Source organism: Coenobita brevimanus, chromosome 111 (assembly GCF_032717465.1).
Source record: "Coenobita brevimanus isolate Jiangsu-jjx chromosome 111, ASM3271746v2, whole genome shotgun sequence".
Classification (NCBI taxonomy): Eukaryota; Metazoa; Arthropoda; class Malacostraca; order Decapoda; family Coenobitidae; genus Coenobita; species Coenobita brevimanus.
The window spans coordinates 32,223,112-32,247,040 of record NC_137064.1 but is presented as its reverse complement, the minus strand read 5'-3'; the positions used below and the strand labels follow the sequence as shown (position 1 = coordinate 32,247,040).

At 40.5% G+C, this 23,929-nt stretch overlaps 1 protein-coding gene and 1 non-coding gene across 2 annotated transcripts in view; both read left to right on the top strand.

Annotated features, from left to right (window-relative positions):
* Dhc36C (Dynein heavy chain at 36C) overlaps window positions 1–23,929 on the top strand; it is a 111,414-nt gene that overhangs the window by 67,671 nt on the left and 19,814 nt on the right. The window contains exons 50-70 of the mRNA XM_080286419.1: window positions 2,363–2,504; window positions 3,403–3,516; window positions 4,805–4,945; window positions 5,853–6,011; window positions 6,558–6,691; window positions 6,974–7,069; window positions 7,829–8,009; window positions 8,546–8,773; window positions 9,732–9,833; window positions 10,979–11,105; window positions 11,793–12,013; window positions 13,636–13,756; window positions 14,220–14,359; window positions 15,234–15,322; window positions 16,083–16,236; window positions 16,383–16,516; window positions 17,075–17,266; window positions 18,282–18,441; window positions 19,105–19,350; window positions 19,798–19,995; window positions 22,482–22,665. Coding sequence (XP_080142545.1) covers window positions 2,363–2,504; window positions 3,403–3,516; window positions 4,805–4,945; window positions 5,853–6,011; window positions 6,558–6,691; window positions 6,974–7,069; window positions 7,829–8,009; window positions 8,546–8,773; window positions 9,732–9,833; window positions 10,979–11,105; window positions 11,793–12,013; window positions 13,636–13,756; window positions 14,220–14,359; window positions 15,234–15,322; window positions 16,083–16,236; window positions 16,383–16,516; window positions 17,075–17,266; window positions 18,282–18,441; window positions 19,105–19,350; window positions 19,798–19,995; window positions 22,482–22,665 — 3,263 coding nt within the window. The remainder of the gene's footprint in view (window positions 1–2,362; window positions 2,505–3,402; window positions 3,517–4,804; window positions 4,946–5,852; window positions 6,012–6,557; window positions 6,692–6,973; window positions 7,070–7,828; window positions 8,010–8,545; window positions 8,774–9,731; window positions 9,834–10,978; window positions 11,106–11,792; window positions 12,014–13,635; window positions 13,757–14,219; window positions 14,360–15,233; window positions 15,323–16,082; window positions 16,237–16,382; window positions 16,517–17,074; window positions 17,267–18,281; window positions 18,442–19,104; window positions 19,351–19,797; window positions 19,996–22,481; window positions 22,666–23,929) is intronic.
* LOC145417929 (5S ribosomal RNA) lies at window positions 11,430–11,548 on the top strand. Its single transcript, XR_013900591.1, has one exon. It is a non-coding gene; the product is annotated as a 5S ribosomal RNA (ribosomal RNA).

The window sequence follows — 23,929 nt, the reverse complement described above, 5'->3', positions numbered from 1 at the left end:
CAGGACCATTATCCGTTCATCTTCAGTAGAAGTGTATGAGTAGCTACCACCTCATTTATATCATTTGAACTCTAGAAAGGTGCAAGGCAGAAAGGCACTGAAAAAATTATAGGTACTCAAGAAAATGGCAATTACAGTGTATAAAAAAATACAAAATAAGTCTTTTCTCATGTTGTTACACATAGTTTTCATTTTACTTTGCTTTAGTCCACAGGCAATGTTCAATGAATCAGTTACTGTTTCTTATATTATTGTATGCCTGTACTACTTAACAGTATGCAGTGCTGTATATAATTAATAGATGTATCTTAATTGAAGAGAAAACGGAAGGGGGTGCAAGGAACAGCATGGTGGAATGAAGAGGTGAGACAGGCTATGGCACAAAAGAAGAAAGCATACAATGAATGGATGAGAAATTGGGGCGTGGAAAAAGTTGAGAGGCGGAAGAGAGAGTTAAATGTAGAAAGGAAGAGAGAGCTGAAAAGATTGGTAAGAGAGAGTAAGGAGGGAGTGGATGAGGAATTTGGAAGGAATTTGAGTGTAAAGTGGAGGGACTGTAAGAAAATGTTCTGGAAAGAGGTGAAGAGAGTAAGACGGGGTGGCAGTGAAGTTAGTAGGGGAGTGAAAGACAAACATGGTAGATTACTAGTGGAGAAGGGAGAAAAAGTGAGCAGATGGAGAGAACACTTTAAGGAATTGTTGAACATAGAGAATGGAAGTAATGTGTGTATAAGTGGCTGGGGAATGGCTGGGAGAAGGAGGGAGGTGAGAAGACAGGAAGAAATCAGTAGGATAGAAGTTGTGGAAGCAATGAAGAAAGTCAAAATGGGGAAAGCCCCAGGAACTGATGAAGTGTGTGATGAAATGCTGAAGCATGGGGGAGAGATAGTAATAGCATGGATGTGGAAGATGTGCAGATTGGCCTGGGAGGAAGGTAGAGTCCCGGATGATTGGAAGTCAGGTATAATTATTCCCTTGTACAAAGGAAAAGGTGAAAAAGAAGTGTGTGGTAATCATAGGGGCATTTGTCTTCTTAGTGTAATAGGAAAAGTGTATGGTAGGATACTTATTGACAGAGTTAGGGAAATAACAGAGGAATTAGTTGGAGAAGAACAGGGAGGCTTTAGGAAGGGAAGAGGTTGTGTAGATCAGATATTCATTCTTAGATCTTTAGTGGAAAAGTTTCTAGAGAAGGGAAAGAAGTTGTGTGTGGCCTTCATGGATTTGGAGAAAGCATATGACAGGGTGGATAGACAAGGATTGTGGAAAGTATGAAGAATATATGGAGTAGATGGGAAGTTGTTGAATGCTGTCAAGAGTATGTATGATGGTTCTAAGGCTGCAGTGTGTGTGGATGATGAACTGAGTGAATTTTTCTCTTTGAAGGTTGGGTTGAAACAGAGATGTGTCATGTATTCATGGTTGTTCAATCTGTACATGGATGGGGTAATAACAGAGATACAAGGTAGGGCAGTGGATGTTGGAGTGGCCCTAGTGAGAGAGGGTAGTGTTTGGACTCTCCCTGTACTGTTGTTGCAGATGATACTGTGTTGTTGAGTGAAGACAAAGGGGAGCTGCAAGGATTGGTGGATGAGTTTGGGAGAGTGTGTAAGAAATGGAACCCAAAGGTGAATGTACGGAAGAGTAAAGTGATGGTCTTTGAGAGAGGTGAAGTCAGTGAATGTTCAGTGAGGTTGGATGGTGAGGAAATGGAAAATGTGAGTACATTTAATTACTTGGGGAGTGTGATAAGTAAGGATGGAAGTTTGGAGGGTGAAGTGCTTGAAAGGGTACAACGGGGAAGAAAGGTTGCTGGTTCCTTGAAAGCAGTGATAAGAAACAGGGAAGTACAGTATTGTGATACCAACTCTAATGTATGGAAGTGAAACTTGGACGTTGTTGGAAGGACACAAGTCAAGAGTGAGAGCAGTGGAAATGAGTTATTTAAGAAGAACCTGTGGAGTCACACAGAAAGACAGGCTAATAAATGAGGATATAAAGGAGCATTGTGGTGTGGATGTGGATGTGATAGGAAGCTTTAGGAGGAACACATTGAGGTGGTTTGCCCATGTGGAGAGGATGGAGAGTGAGAGACTGATGAGGAGAGTGTATGTGAGTGAGGTGGAGGGGGGGAGAGGGAGGGGGAGGCCGAGGATGAGATGGAGAGATGGAGTGGAGAGGCATATGAGAGAGTGGGATGCGAGTTGGGAGCAGGGCAGTGAAATGGCAAGGGACAGGGCGACGTGGAGGTGATTTATTTGTGGCCATCCCATATGGGATTAAGGCATCTGGCAATAGATAGATAGATAGATCTTAATTGATTCTGGTCAGAATTAACTTTTACCAAGTTTCTGTGCCAAAGATTTGCCCTAGAACATCTTGCCCGGATCTGCCGAGTGTTGCGTCAGCCTCGAGGCCATGCTATGCTGGTGGGTGTTGGAGGCAGTGGGCGCCACTCTCTCACTCGCCTCGCATCTCACATCACTGATTATGAGCTCTTTGAGGTGAGCCCACTACAATGGCATATGAGATAATTGTATACCCACTCATCATGAGAAGTCCTTCCTCATCATTCTCATCATCTCGGTCTTTATTCCAGACTATAAGGGTGAGGAGAAGTAGGATTTAGAAACCAAGAAAGAGAAAGTATAAAATGAGAGAACTATCAACAGAGTTCCCAGGAAAATAACCAACACATTTAGTTATGAATAAGCCAGTCCTTTGAAGTCTTGCCTCACCTCACAACCATAATTGTTTACACATTTTCAAAAGTTTCCTTTGTAGATGTTTTTCAGACCTTTGTCTTGTGCTTCTCCCTACATGCTTCATCTAGTCATTTTAGTCCAAAGATATTTCCATTACCTCATCAAATTCCTTCCATCACATTCTTCCACATTCATTTACCATATCCTTCTACAGATGAATAAAATAATTTGGCAGTAAGAAGAATGAAAAGAAAGACATATTGTGCTAAAAGAGTTCATCAAGATTGTTCCTTCAGTGTGAAAAATCATTCCAAAGCTGAATGAAATCAGACCTTAGGAAGAATAAAATGAAAACACTGTATGTCTTTGTAGTAATAGAGTTGTAAAAGGAAGCAACAATAAATGAAATTTCAGCATGCTTTTCCAGCAGCCTTTCTCCTAATTAGAATGATAAATCATTGATCACCTCTACTTTGAGTCTTATTACTCTCTGTAAAGACTGTGGACAGTTGTTATACAAGTAAAATATGGTAAGTCAAAGTTTTAATCCAGTTGCACCCAGTTCTGTTAGAGGCATGGTATTTTTTTTTTTTTTTTTAGGATATTTATGCACAGGTAGTCCTCACATCAATAAATGATTTCTTTTAACTTAGATGGTTCAAACAACAGACATATGAAACCTTTGTTTCCTGTGCAGGTTGAGATGAGCCGAAGTTACGGAATCACAGAGTGGCGTGAAGACCTGAAGACCATCCTGAAGAAGGCAGGGACTGGGGAGCAGCATATTGTATTTCTCTTCAGTGACACACAGGCATGTTTGCAATATCCAGCTTGTACTTACTTGAGGTACTGTGCTACATGAAGCATATTGAATCATATTTCAGAACATTGTAACTTTGGAAGCCATTAGGAAAGTAATACTGTAGATACACAGTACCACAGTACTAGTATTGTAAAGAAGTTGTGTAGAAAGCACACTACCTGGTAAAAATAGCAATGAACAGATTATAAATAATACTATGGTGGCTTTAAAACTGACACCATTGTTATATAATCAATGTTATCAGTATCAGAGTTCATAAACTGAGGTAGCCTAACTTGAAATGACTTACTCCCAACCAGCATGCGGAGTTACATGGTACAAGAAAAGGCAAGGCAAAGCATTTGCAGAATAGTGGCCAGTAACTGAATCTTAAAGTGAGGGAGAAAGGCCTTTTACGAAATTGTTGTCTGGAAGTCAGTTTCAGTGCTATTTATGTTTACAGGAAGACAGACAAGTGATATGATTGCCAGAATATGTTAGATGCCATGTTCAGGTAGTGCATGATACAATATTTCCCTCAAACTTTTTTGGCAGTGAAGTGGGAGACTACCAACTGGAGGAGTTGGAAAATGATAATGCAATAAAGTTAATGAGTGATAGAGGGTCAGAAGATAGTAATGAGTAGGAAAAACAAAGAAAGTGCTTCAGAAAATGTAATTTGCTATTTTACTTGTATGACTTTTCCTATTAATGGTAGGTGGGGGTGCTCACCATCCACTCACTTGATGTAGTGCTGCTGTCAGGCGACTGCCCTTTCCTCTCTTCCTTCCTTCCTCTTCTGTCTTTCTCTCCTTCTTTCTTTCATCTTCCTTCTGTCTACAGTGACTCTACACTGAGTGACCAGCCAAATGGTTTCTTGTACACCAGGAAACCATTTATTACATTGGGTGGTAACCATATAACCAAATTATGGTGCCTGGTGGTTTAGTGGGTAATTAAGGTGCTCCAGTTAGATTGAGCCTTTGCAGGTTTACATCCAAGGAGTGATTGGAGGTTTATTGCTCACGTAATTCCACTCAGGGATGAGTGAGGCTGGTCACTCTCATTTAAATGTCAGGACCAACTTGCCTAGCCCTGGGCTCTTATGTTCCTCATGGGGCAACACAGGATTAGATGATGATAATGATGACTTTAGTTTGGAATTAAAGATATTGTAAATAAAATACAACATTCCAGTACAGTACATGCACTTGCTATCCGAGTTACTAATACAGTACCAGAACTATGAGTACATTATAATGGGATAGCTAATCTGTAGACGTAATATTGCCTTCAGATCAAGGATGAGATCTTCCTAGAAGCAATTAGCAGCATCCTTAGTTTAGGGGAGATTCCTGGCCTCTTCCCAACCGATGAGAAGCACACCATTTGTGATAAGATGAGAAACATTGATCGCCAGAGGGACAAGAGCAAGCAGGTTTGTCTGTCTTCATTCAGTACTGGTATTTGTTTTATACAGTATACGTATTTGTGCAGATTTTAGATTACTTGATAGAAATACACCAAAGATAGAGGGAGAGGTCTCTTATAGGACCTTTGAGCATCAGACTGTCAATGTCCATCATTTACCGTTAGGCTTTAATATATGAGAGAAGAAATCAAAGATTGTCCTGGAAGGAAGGGAGGAAGTTCAAAGGGGCAAAAGGAGTATTAGTAGAGAGGTAGGAACTATAGATGGCATTGGTGGAAGAGAATTGCAGTATGAGGTCCTTGTCAAAATGTTTTGATGAAAAAATAGTAAGAAAAGGAAGAATCATTGTTCCTCTCCTTTCCAGACACTGCTTACCTTCTAATTTTATAACTTCATACCTATGTAAAAGGGTTCTTATCAGAATACTTCATAGTGAAATAAAAGACTGAGAATAGATAGGAGGAGCATCATTTAGAGAATCACTTAATAGTGATCAAAGAAACATAATTATGTTCATTGTATATCCTGGATGATTGGCCTAAATGTAGTGAATTCTTTTAATTTCAAGAGCCTGAAATCAGCCATTTCTACATTATCCACTGGTCAAGTGACAGTGATTTTCCTTCTTTGCTCCAGAGGGGTGTAAGGAAAAGATTAACCTCCTGAAATGTAAACTACTCTGATAGATGCCAATTTAAAAGACTGTAATTGCCCAGAATGACCTGTAATCTCTAATGGTATACTAGAATAATACTGCTGTGTAAGAAATTAAATTTAATTACTCCAATGCACAGTAGTCATTAACATTCTGTATGTCTATTTTTTGCCACAGCTGTATAAGTAGCTAGATAGAGAGAGAGAAAGAGAGCCATAATGCATGTCTCACATATGTTAGAAAAGTATTAATTGGCAGACTGATGGTAGCCCTGCTGCATTATGGACCTTGTTTGTGGAGCGTGTGAGGGAGCAGCTACACGTGGTGTTGGCATTCTCGCCATGTGGTGAGGCCTTCAGGAACAGACTCCGCAAATTTCCTGCTCTCCTTTCATGCTGCACAATTGACTGGTTTCAGGTATGTCATCTGAGTATTACCTTTTTTTTAACATCTTATCAGGTTCAGTCCAGCTTTCTTAATATCTGTTGATCTAAATTTCTTTAATAACTTGAGCTTTGTACTTTAAGTAATGTTTTTGTGGAGAGAAAATAAAATCCATTTGATATAATTTGAAAGGCAATGTGAATCAGGTCATGAATGTCTGCGATGATCCAAGGAAATATTCTAATGTAAGCTTGAGGAACATCTTGGTTCCAGGCACATAGCCATTAGCTATGGCTAAGGGTAGCACTGACAGAAATGAGAGAGATATGGAGACCAGAGCAAAGAAGTCATTGCCCTGTACTCTTCCGGACAACTACTGGGGAAACAGTTTTAGCCAAGTGATCTTAAGTTTATGGTAGCTTGAATTAGAGGGACAGCACAAGCAAAGAGTAGACACCACAAAATAGAAGTGGATATTATTTAACCTTGGATAAGTTCAATTACATGTACTTTATTATTGTACTTTCTTACCAGATTTATAAATGCAAAACATTCAGTCAGCTGTACTGTACTTAAAAGGCATGGCCTGAGGATGCTTTGGAGGCTGTGGCTCTGAGGTTATTGCAAGGGGTAGAGTTGCCTCAGGAAACTCTCAAAGGTTGTGTGTCCCTCTGCCAATACTTCCACACCTCCACTCAAGATCTCTCAGACAGGTTAGTCCAAATATTTCCCATGATTTAAAAAGAAACTTTATTACTTCATTTTCATGTATGTTGTATGTGATTACTAAACTTGGCTAGTTTTATTTGTTTCATGTTCAGTAAATACCTTCAGTGTTTAACAGCAGTCTAACATCATAAATAGGATTAAGGATAACAGGGAAATGCACTGATTACCTTACTTTCCCACAGATCTACTTCACTCACTTCAGCTGTTTGATTTCTTTCCCATATTTTTCCATGAGTTAGATAATTTTGAATCCTGTTGATTTGCAGGTTTCTGAAGCATCTACGCCGATACAACTATGTGACACCCACCTCCTACCTGCAACTCCTCCACACTTACATGGTTATTCTTGAGCGGCGCCGAGGGTAAGACTGGTTGCATGCAGAGTTAGAGGACTTCAGTTTTCAGTTACCTGTACATTACTAGCAGAAAGGCATGATGATAATAAGAACAGAATGTGCATTAGCTATTTATCTGCATGTAGGGCAGGATGGACATATGCACTGCCTCCTTGTAATTGTCTGCACATTATTTTGAATGTTAATATTGCCTGAAAATATTGTTGGTTAACTACTGTATATCCTCTGGTAACACTACTGTAAAGAAAATAGATACTGTATACCATATGAGGAGATCTTGGAATCAGGATTCTGGAGGCTTAAATGAGTTTGCAGCCTGTTAAACTGGGCACACTACTGGGAGCTGTCTGACTTTTATGCATTCTTTTTCCTTGTTTCTGGATTCCATCTTACCTTTAAGTGGGAATAAAGGTCATGGGATGATTATAACCTCCTCTACTATATTTGTGAATCAACGAAGTTAAGAAACTGGAGTGCTGGTACATGACTGAGTTGGCAAGACTGGAGGAGGTAGGGATGTCAGGGCTAGCCATATTTACAGTCAACTTTGCAGATAAAAAGAATGTCAGAAATCACAAATTATATCAAGAATATACCATACATCCTTTCTTGTATCTGTGGATCAGAGATATAAAGACGCTACAGTGCCATTATATTGCTTGTTTGTCTGGTAAAACAGGAGGAGGCAACAGATACAAAGACCATCATAAAAGGCAACATGTAACAAAGGCTCATTGTTTATTTTTTCCTGTGTTTATGAATCAGGGAAGTGAAGAAACTAGAGTGCCGATACACCACTGGGCTGGCAAGACTGGAGGAAGCAGAAACGTCAGTGCTGGCCATGCAACAGGAGCTGCTCAACCTCCAGCCCATCCTCCTCACCAAGACCCGAGAGGTGGAGGAGAAGATGGCTGTTGTGGAGAAGCGCAGGCAGGAAGTGGCTGAGGTGGGTCTGTAATTGGTGGTGTGAAGGTCCTAAGTTACAAAAGGTCTGGGGAATTTACTGTTGTTGAAATTAAAGTGTGCCTTCAGAATATTAAGATTTTTCCAGGCCTTGCACATATTACCAGCCTGCCACTAGAGGTGCAGGTATTTTATATTTTGATTTATGGTGATGGATCAGTAGTACTAGTAGAAATTGAAAAAGGGCTGAAAGAAAGCAGATCATATTTGATAGCTAATGCACAGAAAACTGGAAGAAGCTCTTGTTCAGATGAGGATATAATGGCTGAGGTGAAAATATGCTAGCCAGCCATTGGTAGCTATTAAATTTTTTGCATGATTTAGACTGAGACAATTGATGCTTTTCTCCTGAGGGAGTAATATGGGATTGGCTGTTTGCCTTTGAAGAAGTGATAAAGTTAATTTCGTGATTCCTCCTAGTTAAAGAGTATCTAAAAGAAAGAAAAGTATCGTGGGGGTATATGGACAGATAATCAAATAGATTTTAACTTTGTATTCACACCATGGATTTGGCAACAGGTGGAGCGTGTGGTGAGGCAGGATGAAGAGGTGGCCAACGAGGCAGCAGAAGCAGCCAATGGGATCCGGAAGGAGTGTGAGGCTGAGTTGAACCTGGCCCTCCCACTGCTGGAGGAGGCCACTGCTGCACTCAACACCATTAAGCAGGATGACATTGTGTTCATCAAGGCCATGAAGAACCCACCACAGGGAGTCAAGCTGGTCATGGAGGCTGTCTGTGTGCTGTTGGTCAGATATTATTGTTCACTGTCAGTAATGATTTTCGTTGTGAGAGTTCTTCCTTAACTTAGACAGGCATATGTGAGTCATGTTTTTTTCCCTATAAAGTATCTTTGCTAATGTGTGTTTCAAGTCAGTCAGATTATTTGCATTTGCCACAACTTGTGAGTCCTTATTTTTATTTAATTTTACGTGTCGAAGTGCATCTTGTGGGCCCAGAATAAAATTTTTTGCCATCACACTACATGAATTCAGATTCCAACTGTTTTACAGATAATTTTGATTAATTTCATTAAAACAATTATCCTTGCTCTTTCACAGGATCTAACATTTCATTATGAGGATATGTGAAATTATGCTACTTTATTAGTCCTGATACTGTCTAGATTTAGAGTATTACAGCCCAGTTGATGGTGTATGACAGACCTCAGAACCTGGTGTCCTACCATTTGTTTGGAGTTGGAAGTATTTGAAAGAAAAAAATACTTCACCATTAATGAATGTTTATGCCTCCAGTTACACACCAGCTCCCACTTCCTGGTACTGTACTCATAATATTGCTGGTAGGGATCTGCCATTCAGGAACAGTGTACTGTATATTAATGGAATGGAATTATTAAGGTTTTAAAGATGAGACAGTTATATGGATCATTGAATCTGATATACTAAAACAGTTAACAGAAAACTTCCTGACGGCTGCAGTGTAGATCTGAACCCTGTGTTTAGTTAAAATCACTGGTCCTTTTTTCTTTTCACCAGACCATCAACAATATTTTTTGCTCCGGAATTTATGATTGTATTACTTCAAGCTAAAATGGATGTCTTTTTAGCTAAATCTAAAACTGTTATCACTTATCAACCTCATTCTCATCATTATTAGTCACTGTCTGCCCTACCAGTAAATTGAGTGATTAGGATCTGTTGTCATTATCAAGGAATATTGTTGTTTACTCTGCTCCATCTACAGGGAGAGAAGCCTGACCGTGTGCCAGACCCACAGGGCACTGGTAAGATGGTGGAGGAATACTGGTCTGTCAGCAAGAGGCTCCTCGGTGACATCAAGTTCAAAGTTAGTCTTCAACTCACTCAGCCTGAGGAGCTGAGGTTGCTTTTTTTTTCCTTTTTCTGATTACTACATTAAGATGACTGCATTCAGCTTAGGAGTGTCCCATAGTAATGAAGGGGTCAGTGAAGACTGTATTTTAATCCTTTCTCAACTTGAAAAATCTCCAAATCTGAATAAAATAATCTGGTGGCAGCAAGAACAGATTGCAGAGAACATTTTTGAGCTAAAGGGGTTAGGTGTTTTGTGTAGTGTATGTGAGTAGGTGGCTGGAAGAAGGAGAGGAAGACTAAGAATATAAGTTGATAGATATAGTAGGTTAATATATTAGGGTGGGGTAGCTGGAAGGAGGTAAGAAAGACGAAAAAATAGCAAATCAATTATGTATGAGAACGTAAGAGAATGGGATGGTTGGAAGAAAGCTAAGGATTAAATGGAGATTTCAGGTACTGGTATGAGAAGATTATATGAGGGTGGGTTGGTTGGAGGAAGAAGGGAAGGAAAACCTACAGCAAGGTGAAGGGATAGAGATAGTGTACTGCATATTATCAGGGAAGGATGGATAGAAAGAGCAGAGAAAGACAATGAACAAGACAGAGAGTTAGGTAAGATAAAGAAAGGGGGACTCCTGGAAAATAATGGAGAGGGAGATACAGGATAAGGTGGAGAAATAAGGTATATGGGGTGATTCAAAGGAGAAATAGAGGAAGATCAAGAACAAGGTGGAGAAAAGGTAGGTGACTATTGATTGTGAGGGTGGAGAAGGTGGAGAGATAAAGTAGGAAAGTATATGAGGGTTGGTGTAGTTGAAAGGAGAAGAAGAGAAAGACCAAGAGCAAGATGGAGAGGTGTAGGGGAGTATATGAAGTTGAGTGGTGTGACTGAAGGAGGTGTCATTGCTGATAAGGGAGAGAAATGCAAGGATATTCTTTTGTTGAACAACCCTTAATGGGATCCTGGTTGAAGATTTGGTAGTTTTGTGTAGTAAGTAAGTAGTAATATTCTTTGATCTTGTTCTGTGTTCTATTGAAATACAGTATATCACATTTGAATGGAAAAAAAATATCTGTGATATGAATGTATCATTGTTATACTCATTTCCCATCTTTGTGCATACTTATGCTGGTTATTTTTCCTCTTTTGCATCACAGGAAAATTTACTCAACTTTGATAAGGAAAACATCAGCCAGAAGGCCATCCAAACAATACGTTCTAAGTATCGTGACAACCAAGAGTTCAAGCCAGAGAAAATCATGGTGGCATCAAAGGCAGCAGAGAGTATGTCCAAACATTTTCCTTCCATGAAACCCTAATCCGAATTTGGATTTATTGAAGATCCACTCTTATGTTGTCATCTTAGTTGTTAGAGTATTAGCTCAGACTAATGTAGTTATAGCTAATGCAAGAGCAATATGTACATGTATAACAGTTCATAACTCAGAGAGATGTAAAATGATAAATAATCACATCAATTTGTGGTGGTCAGGTTATATATTCTTGTGAGCCTACAGTAGGGGGCTTCTTAGCACCTCTTACTTAGCAGTGTATTTTGTACATTACACAATCCCTTGTGTATTATTTATGGCTTGGTAATATCAACATGCCAACGGCCATATCACGTTGAGTACACCGCTTCCCATCCGATCAGCGAAGTTAAGCAATGTTGGGTCTGGTTAGTACTTGGATGGATGACCGCCTGGGAACACCAGATGCTGTTGGCATAACGTTCTCCCTACGTGTCAAGTGGGGTTGGTGGAGGATTAGTGCCCCTCCCTGTAAAACAATTAACTCTAAGCCCTTGACCACCCCGTTTGGGATACATGGCGTCTGGCAATGAATGAATGAATGAATATCAACATAGATTATATAAACTACATACTGTAGAGAGTTAGCATGCCATATGCAGAAATAAACCAGTGAAAAAAAGTCTGAGAGACTCCTTAACTGATGAGAATATGATCCCAGGTCTGTGCAAGTGGGTGCTGGCCATGGAGCGGTATGAGGAGGTGGACCGCAAGGTGGCCCCTAAGAGAGAGGCACTGCAGAGGGCTGACCAACAGTACCAGGGCCTCATGGGAGAGCTGCGCAAGAAGCAGGAGGCATTGAGGGGTGTCCAGGAAGAGTTGGCTGGACTTCAGGCTGAATTGGACACTGTTAAAAAGGAGAAACTTGAACTGGAGCAAACAGTAAGATGACAGAATCAGGCTGAAGGACTAAAGCCATGAACATTTTATAATTGGGCCATCTGTCTATCTATCTATTGCCAGAGGCCTTAATCCTGTAAGGGATGGCCACAAACAAATTGCCTCCATGTCACCCTGTCCAACGCCACTTCACTGCCCTGCTCCCAGCTCACACCCCCCTCTCTTATATACCTCTCCACTCCATCCCTCCTTCTCATCATTGGCCTCCCCCCCCCCTCCTCCATCTCACTCACATACACTCTCCTTGTTAGTCTCCCAGTTTCCATCCTCTCCACATGGCCAACCCACATCAGTGTATTTCTCCTAATGCTTTCTGTCACATCCACATCCACACCACAATGCTCCTTCTCTTCTTCATTTGTCAGTCTCTCTCCCCATGTAACACCACCTGCTCCTTTCAGATAACTCATTTCCACTGCTCTCACTCTTGACTTTTGTCCTTCCAGCAAGGTCCAAGCTCCACTTCTATACATTAGAGTTGGTATCACGATACTTTCATGCAGAGACTTTTTTACTTCCATGCTTACCTCCCTTTTTCTTATCACTGCTTTCAAAGAACCAGCAACCTTTCTTCCTTGTTGTATCCTTTCAAACACTTCACCCTCCAAACTTCCATCCTTACTCATCACATTACTCAAGTACTTAAATGCACTTACATTTTTCATTTCCTCATTATCCAACCTCACTGTACATCCAGTGACTTCATTTCACTCGAAGACAATAACTTTACTCTTCCCTACGATCATCTTTAGATTCCGTTTCTTACACACTCTTCCAGACTCATTCACCAAGCCTTGCAGTTCCCCTTCCTCTTCAGTTAACAAAACAGAATCATCTGAAAACAACAGTACAAGGGGTTTCCAAACATTGCTCTCTCTTATTAAAGCCACTCCAACATCCACTCCCCTACCTTGTATCTCTATTATTACCCCATCCATATAAAGACTGAACAACCATGGATACATGACACATCCCTGTTTCAATCCAACATTCAAATAGAAAAATTCACGCAGTTCACTATCCACGTGCACTGCATCCTTAGCCCCCTCATACAGTACATACTCTTCATGGCATTCAACAGCTCATTTACTCCATATATTCTTAATACTTTCCACAGTCCTTGTCTATCCACCCTGTCAAATGCTTTCTCCAAATCCATGAAGGCTGCATACAACTTCTTTCCCACCTCTGGAAACTTTTCCACTGAAGACCTAAGGATGAATATGTGATCGACACAACCTCTTCCCTTCCTAAAACTTCCCTGTTCTCCACCAACCAATTCCTCTGTTATTTCCCTAACTGTGTCAGTAAGTATCCTACCATACACTTTTCCTATTACACTAAGAAGACAAATGCCCTATGATTACCACACACTTCCTTTCCTGTTTTCTTTTGTACAGGGGAATAATTATGCAGAGTATGCAGAATGTTACAGAATATTCAGTTTATTTGGATGCCATTGCTAGCTTTGATATGCAGTATATTAGTGATGTGTTAAAATATGATTACAGTACTTCTTTTCTAAATAACTTCATACTCAGAAAGTACAAATTGCTAAAGGACAGAATGTGAATGTTTGATTGAGGAGATGTGTAACCTTTTAGGTGGAGCTCTGTAGCATAAAGAAAGACCGAGCAGAACAACTGTTAGCTGCACTTGGTGGAGAAAAGACCCGTTGGACTGACAATGCCCACCACTTGGCTCAGGTCTACATATTCCTCACAGGTGATAACACACTTAGAACAATTCTGTACCGTGTAAATAATTTTGTTTTATTTTTTACTTATCTGTCATGAGGTGCGTTTACTGAATACACTTGTAAAATAGCTGGACTGAAAACAAAAAATTATACTGAAAGAGTTAATAGAAACTTTTTTATCCCCACAACTACTCAAGACCTTGTCTGAGCTGAATAAAATCATTTGAAGGTAGCAAAAGTATATTAGAAAATGAAGCATCATTGTATTGAAGACGTTAATGTCTCACATTAATGAGCAGTAGCATTATGTTATATCAGTGTACGTACATCATGGTAATGTGAAGGTGTTCATTAGTTTGATCCATCACCTTTTATGTAGTATACTTTTTTTATAAGTTGGAGAACAAAGTTCTTTATGTAGCCCTTATGCCTACCACAAACCAGGAGGTGCATAAAATATTGAGAGAATATAATTATCATCATCTGCAGGTGACATGCTGCTGGCAGCAGGTGTGATAGCGTACCTGGGGGCCTTCACCCCAGAGTATCGGGCAGAGCAGGCGGCACGTTGGCAGCGGGAGTGTCGTGAGAGAGGTGTTCCTTGCTCAGGGGAGTTCCTCTTGGCATCAGTTAGTATACTACTGTATTTATCTTGCAGCTTTTAAAAAACAGTGTGAGATGCCTGGTCATGTAGTTTTTTACGGGGCCAGTCATGATGATGGTTATATCCTTTGCACATCATTTCTGAACCTCTGGACAGAACCAGAGGTTTTCTTATCATGTAATGCCACCAGAGACATTATCTGTCACCTAGCCTTACTGTAAATGTTCTGGACTACAGTAGCTTACCTCCAGGTTCATCCCCTCTTGTGAGGTAATATAGGATTTTTTTTAAATACTGTAAATGAATATCATATAGCTAATTCTCATCTCCTCTAACTTAAATGTTTTGAACTACATTAGCCAAACTGTGCTCCGTCTGCAATCTTGAAGGAGGTATTCTGGGATTTGCTGATCTTGGTTAGGGTAATTTCTATTAAAATTGGAAGACTAACCTTATGCTTCATTTGATTATTTTATGTCAAAAAGCAGAGTGTTATGCTTCTTAAACATGGCACCAGTACTGCAAGTTTTATTTCTTTAAGGAAAATGTCTCATGTCATTGAGATTTCACCAGACTTTATTTCAGTCTTTAGCTTTGGTTCATGGCACATAGACATAGTCCATAATAATTCCTATGTTTATTTCATCCAGATCTTATCTAAAATGTCTCATGTCATTGAGATTTCACCAGACTTTATTTCAGTCTTTAGCTTTGGTTCATGGCACATAGACATAGTCCATAATAATTCCTATGTTTATTTCATCCAGATCTTATCTCATAGATATCAGCAGTGGAGTCGGTCTGAAGAAAAATAGGATGGTCTCACAGCATTCCATTAATTTAACCATTTGTCACTTTTTGGTAGTAGCTTTCTTCACACTGTTTTTATCCCTCACCAGGTGCTGGGAGACCCTCTTACCATCCGTGACTGGACCCTCAATGGATTACCAACCGATCCATTCAGTATAGACAATGGAGTTATTATCAGGTGCGGTACCTAGAATCATAATGTTGTTAATAATTAGAATGGGGTCATCACTTGCATAAAATAAGTATAATAAAAAAAATAATATTGGTATTAAGTTTAGTTTACCATCAAAAGTGATACAGGTATTGATTTTAAGCTTTTCAGTTTGGTGGAATAACTTCGGTGCTTACTGTGGTTAACACAAGAGAGACACTTTATGCAAAGAATATGTTATGTTTATTTATGTAACATTATTTTTTAAATTTATGCTCATCAAGCCTTCCGCCACCCATGCCCATCCCATTGTAACTGTACATGGGTAAGGTGATCCAACTTCCCAACAACTGTGTTGCCAGCACATATGTAGCTATTATGACATGAGAAGGGAGATACTGCGTAGGATGTGGGGCTTTGTAGGTAGCTTGAACATCAGCATCCATTCACTTGATGTAGTGCTACCTTCGTTATGCTAAACACGTACTGACAAGGTAATTTGCACTGTGTGGTAGCCACATATCCAGGAAATAGGTCTTTCTTGTTTTAAATGTATACACTAGCTCCAGATTCTTTTGCTCATGTTGGGGCAATAAAGGTGTAACATTGTATATTTTATTTCACCTCCAGTTCATGTCCCAGCAGACACAGTAACTTTGAATTGGATCTTCATTCTCTGGTTACAGTGTAAGACATGAAGGGTCAGGGTGATGAGAAACAAGTGGCAGAGATTACATGTTGTTTGCATGATTACCTGTCATTGACCATACATGCATGTTTTGTGCAGCAACACAACCCGGTGGCCACTGCTGATAGACCCCCAAGGTCAGGCCAACAAGTGGATCCGCAACATGGAGAAAGACAATTCCCTGCAGGTGGTCAAGCTCTCTGACCCGGACTTCATCCGCACCCTAGAAAACTGCATCCAGTTTGGTCAGCCTGTGAGTAACCTACATTTTGTTTGTTGCTGCCCTTTTATTCTCATGTTTTTGTAATACACAGTTTGCATTCAGTAATACTACAATAGCCTGATTGCTGTGAAATATTCTTAGGGCTTAAATAGATTTTACAATGGTAATTGGTAAAGGTATTGCTGGAGAACGTTGGTGAGGAATTAGACCCCATCCTAGAGCCACTCCTCCTCAAGCAGACCTTCAAGCAGAGTGGTTCCACCTGCATCAAGCTGGGTGATGCCACCATTGAATACTCAGCCGATTTTAGGTATGAGCTTTCTTTTTTATGGTATGGTTTATCATATAGATTTTTGTTTCTAGATATGCTTTTCTGGTCTATGATTACTAGAAGGCAATAAGTTGGGTGCAAGGGGAATATATGGGAAAGAGCCAATGAAGACTGGCTTGGTGTGAGCAAAAACTTCAGAGGAATTGCTGAAGACTTTAATCTCTTTGATGTTTTTTCCCTACCACCCAGTCAGTGGATACATTTTATTTTTACTCAGAGTTTTGAATATATTTTTGGCATTAAAGGGTATCCATTGTTAATGGTGCTCCTGATATTAACCCATTCAACATGATTACCTCTTTGTCTTATTTCAGTCTTGCTGGATCCAGATGGTTTACTTCAGTTTGGGTGATGTTTTTTTAAAGTGGAAGTATTAGGAGAGAATCTTTAGCCCCTTCTGTATGAGAGGCTTCTTTAATCTGGATACAGGTGTCTGGAAGTACCAAGCATAATCTAGGAGAGATCGCTGTACTAAGAAGTTTATTATATGTCCATCAATAGAGTGAGAACATAACCTAAACTCACTTCACTGTCCAGGATGTACTTAACCACCAAGCTGAGCAACCCAAACTACGTGCCAGAAGTGTCTGTCAAAGTAACACTGGTGAACTTTGCTCTGACTGGTGCTGGCCTAGAGGACCAACTGCTGGCACTGGTGGTGGCACATGAGAAGCCTGAACTGGAGGAGGAGCGAGTCACCCTTATGCTTCAGACTGCTCAGAACAAAAAGTAATCTTACACGGTCTCTCTGGGGATACTCTCATGCAAGCTCATACACACTATCTAGTGATACTCTTATGCATCAGATTGTTCAGAACAAAAAGTAAGCTCACACAGTCTCTCTAGGAGTGCTGTACTTTCATGCTCTAGACAGCTCAGAACAATAAGTAAACCCACATGGATTTGTAGGTGGATCTAGGGATACTAACATTATTCAGACTGGTCAGAACAAGAGTAACTTTGCATAATGTTGTAGCTACCTCCAGGGATAATTATTTCTTTTCAACACAATAATTTAGAGACATTTACTGCTTTTTAACAATTTTAGCAAATATCTTAGAGACTTTCAAGGAAGCTTTACAGTTAGTGATATTGTGACACAGTCTGAGAGCATATTAATGACATGTGAATATTGTTTGGCATATCTGCATCCCAGGGAACCCCTAAACTTCATTACTGGCAGGCATGTCAGAGTCTCCTTTTGTTGAGTACATTGCAACTCTGATCAGATTTTGGATTTAAAGATTCTGTAATGTTGTCCCCTTTTGTTGAATAATTTGCAGCTTTGATCAGATTTGGGGTTTAAAGATTCTGTAATGTAACATGATGTGAGAGGCATCTTTGTTACTGGTACTGTGGCCGATGAATCTTCAAAAAGAAAGCTTCCTTAATTGGACAAAAGAGATTCAGAAGGGTTTGGCATATATATAACTCTGTTCATGTGAAACATCTGCCAGTACTATACAGAATGAAGAAAATCAAACACTAACCCCACTGTTTGGCTGTAAGGCAAATACAGTACTGTACAGTAAACCCTAACTCATGTTTTGATTGTGTGTGGTACTGTACATTACAATCATGTACAGTATTTCATGTTCATGATACTGTACTCTTACTCGATTTTATTATATCTACTGCCTAACAACTTTTTTCTGCTCATCAGACAGTTTGTAGTGAAGGGTCAGAACCCATTTTCATTAAAAATTGCATCATCAGATCATCAGACATTCATCTTGTTCACCAGGAACTTAAAGGAACTTGAGGACCGGATCTTGTCTACACTCTCGTCATCCCAGGGTAGCATCCTGGAGGATGAGACAGCCATCAACATTCTGAGTGATGCCAATAGACTGGTGAAGGAGACACAGGAGAAACAGACTATTGCAGAGGAGACTGAGAAGAAGGTGTGGCCATGGTAGACATGTCTAAATAAAAATAGAGTACTTGAAAGGGACAGGAGGGTGGAAATGTTGCTGGTTCACTGAAAGCAGTAATAAGAAATAGGGAAGTCAGCATGGAAGTAAAAGAGTTGCTGCATGACAGTATTGTGATCCTCACTCTAACATACAGAAGAAAAGCTTAGACCCTGTTGGAAGGACATAGGTCAAGAGGGAGAGCTGTGGAAATGAGTTATTTGAGAGAAGCATGTGGAAATAGATGGAGTGATAGACAAACAAATGAGGAAGTAAAAGAGCATTGTGGTGTTGATGTGAATGTGATTATAAGTGTTAAGAGAAATACTCTGAGGTAGTTTGGCCATGTGGAGAGGATGGAGGATAAAAGACTGACTAGACGAGAGTGAGTGAGGTGGAAATTGAGAAAGATAAACTGGAGGGATGGAGTGGAGAGATGTATGAGACAGGGATGTGTGAGTAAGAGGGAAGGCTGCCAATGGCAGAGAACAGGGCAATGTGGAAATGATTTCTTTGTGGCAACCACTTATGGAATGAAAGTGTCTGGTAATAGATAGATAAATAGAAATCACATGTCAGAGATATATGTATATTGTATGTTCTTCTATTTCTGTGGTTCTTTGTTTGGTCATTCATCCCTGTTGTCCTTCTCAGATCAACGCAACCCGCCTGGGTTACCGTCCAGTGGCAGTAACAGCATCTATCCTTTTCTTCACCCTGCGAGACCTGGCTGCACTAGATCCCATGTACCAGTTTTCGTTGAATTGGTTTGTCAATCTTTTCTCACTCTCTATTGACAACTCTGAGAAGGCTAGTGAGCTGTCAGACCGCCTTAGCTCCCTCCGCAACCACTTTACCCTCAGCCTCTACAACAACGTCTGCACTGGCCTGTTTGAAAAGGTGAGGAAGGAGGGCTGAGAATTATGGGATGTGGTAGTGATCTGCCAAACCTTTTTTTCATCCTGTAGTTTAAAAAGCAGTGGAACTGGAACTGTTGTTATTGAAAGTTCCATTATTTGTTATTCAAACAATTACTGTACATACATCAGGCAGCTGATGGTTCAATAGGCTCATCAGGCAACTCCAAAAATTTGGGCAGAATGTGCTTATGATAGCTTTTATTAGAGCCTTGTTTGTAAATAGTGTTGTGGTATCCACATCTGAGTCTCACTGTGGGTTCTACTGTCCCTCTGTTAACAACCTGCTCATAAAGAGTGTCATTTCATTTCAAGTACTATAAGAAAGTTTCACCCAGATCTAATGAAATATCCTAAACTGAAGGATTTAAATTTACCCTCATTTGTAACTATCTTCATTATAAAATTATAATGATTTTCCTTTTGACAGGATAAATTAGTGTTCTCCTTCTTGGTGTGTGTCAACCTGCAGCGCTCAGAGAACAAGATTGTGGACAGTGAGTGGCTGTTCCTTTTGACTGGGGGTGTTGCTCTTGCCAGTGATCCTTCTCCAAACCCAGCCACAGACTGGCTTCCAGAAACTTCCTGGCTGCAGTTCCAGTGGCTGTGTTGCCTCCCATCTCTGCAGGTAATGCCCACCGTGTTTTTCCCGTACAACCTTAGTTTGTATCCAGTGCAGGATTGCAGAAGGAATCTAACAGTTGCAGCTTAGCAATACAGTATAACAGTTGAATTGAATGAATGAGTAGCATGGGGAAAGCTGGTGTCTCTACTGAGCCAACAGCTGAATGAACTTAGATGATTAATCTCCTAAGTCACCCAGTGTGTAACAGTCATTGAATTCTTGGGTATAATGCCTTGGTACTATCTGCCTATAAGACAGATGCCTCAGATAGCCTAACCATTGCTTCTCAGTTGTATATTTATCTGCTGCATTATTTTTAAAATGACAGTTTCTCTTTGGAAAGTGCACAGTAATCCCTGAGTAGTGAAAATATTCAAAGCAAGAGGAACATTCAGTAGACTGTGTACCTGCAACACACCATGCTGAGCAAGTATTTAAAAATGCCACTCCCTTCATCCTGTGATGTGTTTTCAACAAAATTAATTCGCTTCATTCTTGGATCAGTAAACAAATCCTCAGTGTTTTGTTATGATAAGGATGATCCCATCTGCTTTCCTGTGATCTCACTAAGAGAAAAGCAGCGTGGCATGGGTGACAACATGACCTCCAGCCACATTAACGGATGGAGGTAACTAGAGCTCATGACTAGTCAGCTAGCTCATATTCATTTGTTTACATGCAGCACTACTGTAGGTGATGCAGTTTAGTCTCTGCAGATGCCTAGAAGCATCTTGTAACATACACTATGACAAGTTTTGCTGCTCTAGTCAGCAGGCTGATGGCATACAAGTTTGATACTGTTGACCTGTGCTACTGCATTTAGAACAGACATTCATATCTAGCTTGAGGATGGTCAGTAAAATCTTTGTACTTAATGGTAGTATCCATATCTATGCTAAAACAAGCAAAATATAAGTTAGTGAAGAGTATGTACGAGGGAGCTAGGGCTACGGTGAGAGTGGATGGGGAGCTGAGTGAGTTCTTTGATCTCAATGTGGGACTGAAACAGGGGTGTGTAATGTCTCCATGGCTGTTTAATATATATATGGATGGGGTTGTAAAGGAGGTACAAGGTAGGGCAGTGGATGTGGGGGTGGCCCTAATGAATGAGGGTGAGATTTGGAAGCTTCCGGTGTTGCTGTTTGCTGATGATACAGTATTGTTGAGTGAAGATGAATGGGAGTTGCAAGGTTTGGTGAATGAATTTGGGACAGTGTGTAGCAGGAGGAAGCTGAAAGTTAATGTAAACAAAAGTAAAGTTATGGTGTTTGAGAGGAATGAAGTCACAGAGTGTGCAGTGAGGTTGGATGGTGAGGATATGGAGAATGTGAGTGCATTCAAGTACTTGGGTAGTGTGATGAGTAAGGATGGAACTTTGGGGGATGAAGTACGTGAAAGGGTACAGCAGGGAAGAAAGGTTGTTGGTACACTGAAAGCAATGATGAGAAATAGGGAGGTGAGTATGGAAGTTAAGAAGTCACTGCATGATGGTATTGTGATCCCTACCCTGACGTATGGAAGCGAGGCATGGACATTGCAAGAGGGGAACAAGTCAAGAGTGAGAGCAGTGGAAATGAGTTACTTGAGAGGAACATGTGGAGTGACGTGGAGGGACAGGTTGACGAATGAAGAAGTGAAGGAACGTTGTGGGGTAGATGTGGATGTGGTTGAAAAGATTAGGAGAAATACACTGAGGTGGTTTGGACATGTGGAGAGAATGGAGAATGAAAGACTGACTAAGAGGGTGTATGTAGGTGAGGTGGAGGGAGGGAGAGGGAGGGGTAGACCGAGGATGAGGTGGAGGGATGGAGTTGAGAGGTATATGAGGGAGGGGGGGGTGAGTTGGGGGGAGGGGAGTCAAATGGTGCGTGACAGAGTGACTTGGAGGCGTTTTGTCTGCGGCCACCCTTTGCGGGATTAGGGCGTCGGGCTATAGATAGATAGATAGATAGAATAGCTGATTTGTTAGTGCTGTACATACACTAGTTGAAAATTTTTGTTACGCTGTGTTACCATAAGCAGTACAGTATTTGCTAATACTGTATGTACTAGTACAGGTATTGTGCATTATATAAGAATATCTTAAGAATGGTTAATGGTTAACAAGTACAAAAATTAGTCTGTTCAGTAGATACAGTATACGGTACAACTGTCCATTAATTATGAGCATCTTTAGCAGATTTAATCATTTCATTGGTAATTTACTGAAGTATTTTACTTTGCTATATAATCATTGTTAAAAAGATGAAAGCATGATGCATTAATAAGAGTAATAGTTGCAGCCCCAGGTTCATCTGAAATGTGAACCTACTGATGTTTCCCTTCTCTAGCACTCCATAAACTTTCTTTCATGGGTAGGGAGGGAGCTGCAGTGTTTTTTTAACCAGGCAGAGAAACCACTCAGTTATATCAGAGCCCTCACATAGGAGATCCCTCTCCAGCACTGTGGTACAAATGCAAACTGATAATGACAATCCTTGTGTCATCAGCATCTAGTGGAGCAGTTCCCCCAGCACCTGGAGGAGTGGCGTGCTGTGTTTGAATCTGAGACACCCCAGAAGGAAACTATCCCCAATGAGGGTGAGACAGAACTGACTCGCATGCAGCTGCTGTGTGTCCTGCGCTGCCTCAGGCCTGACAAAGTGGTGGCTGCTGTGCAGGATTATGTAGCTGGTGGGTCATAGATTCAAGGTCATATCCTTGGGTTGAAGACTCAGTAGTTCCTCTTAGTTTCCATTTTATGATGTTTATTCATCATCATCATCATTTGGACCTCCTTTCCCACTCTAGGGCAGGGTGAGAAGTAGCAACGTCCAGACAGCCCAAGTTTTCCCGGTCTAATTGGCCACACTTCCATTCATTCATCATTCAAGCCCCTGGAATCCTGGCATTATCTGATACATCAAAAAACTTTCACTAAACTCTGTAGCTTCACATAAACGTATCCGATAGAGTCAATCTGAACATTGTCATGTTAAAAAGGGGTGCCAAATCCCTGATCATGCACTTCTGCTCACAAGATTCATCGAGCCAGCTTGATCTCTTGTCAGTCCCCTAGCCTCACTGATTTTCTCACCTCTCTTCCTGACACACTCATCCACCACATCCTTCCACCTTCTCCTTGGCCAACCTCACCTCCTCCCTGCTTCAGATTCGCTCAGATATACCTTTTTTACCACTCTATTGTTATACATTCTCTCCTCATGACCATACCATCTCAGTACATTCTCCTCGATTCTGGTGTCCACAGACTTCCTCACTCTGCATCTTTCATGAATCACATTATTTCTTATCCTGTCCACTCTCTGTACTCCACATATATTCCTCAGCAGTCCAATCTCCACTGCTCTCACTCTCGACTTTTCATTTTCATGCCACACCATAGTCTCACATCCATATGTTAAAGGGGTTGGCACTAACACTCCTTCATGTAAGCCTCACACAGCTGCAATACTCAAGCCTCTGTTTCTTTCTTATCAGCGTCTTCATAGCACCAGCTATTTTCCTTTCTTATGTGTCTCTTTCCACTTCTTTTGCACATTTTCCTCTCTTTTTTATAATTATACCCAGGTATTTGAACTCTCTCAACAATTCCAATCTCTCTCCATTCACTATAACATCACACTGGGAGTCACCCTCTCTCTCGATTACCATCACTTTACTCTTTTCTACATTTACTCTCAAGGCATGATGCTAACAGACATCAGAAAAACTCTACACTGTTCTACCAAGTTCTTGTCTGGTATTTGCAATTAGCACTGCATCATCAGCATACAACAAATTTGAGATACAGTATTCCATCCATCACCGTTCATTACCAGTGCCATCCTTCTCACCATTACTCATGTTTATTACTTCCTAAAATTTTCATGTAAACTATAAATACAAACTACAGTATGTTGATTTTCAAAAGATATTAATATGGTTGGTGGGTGTG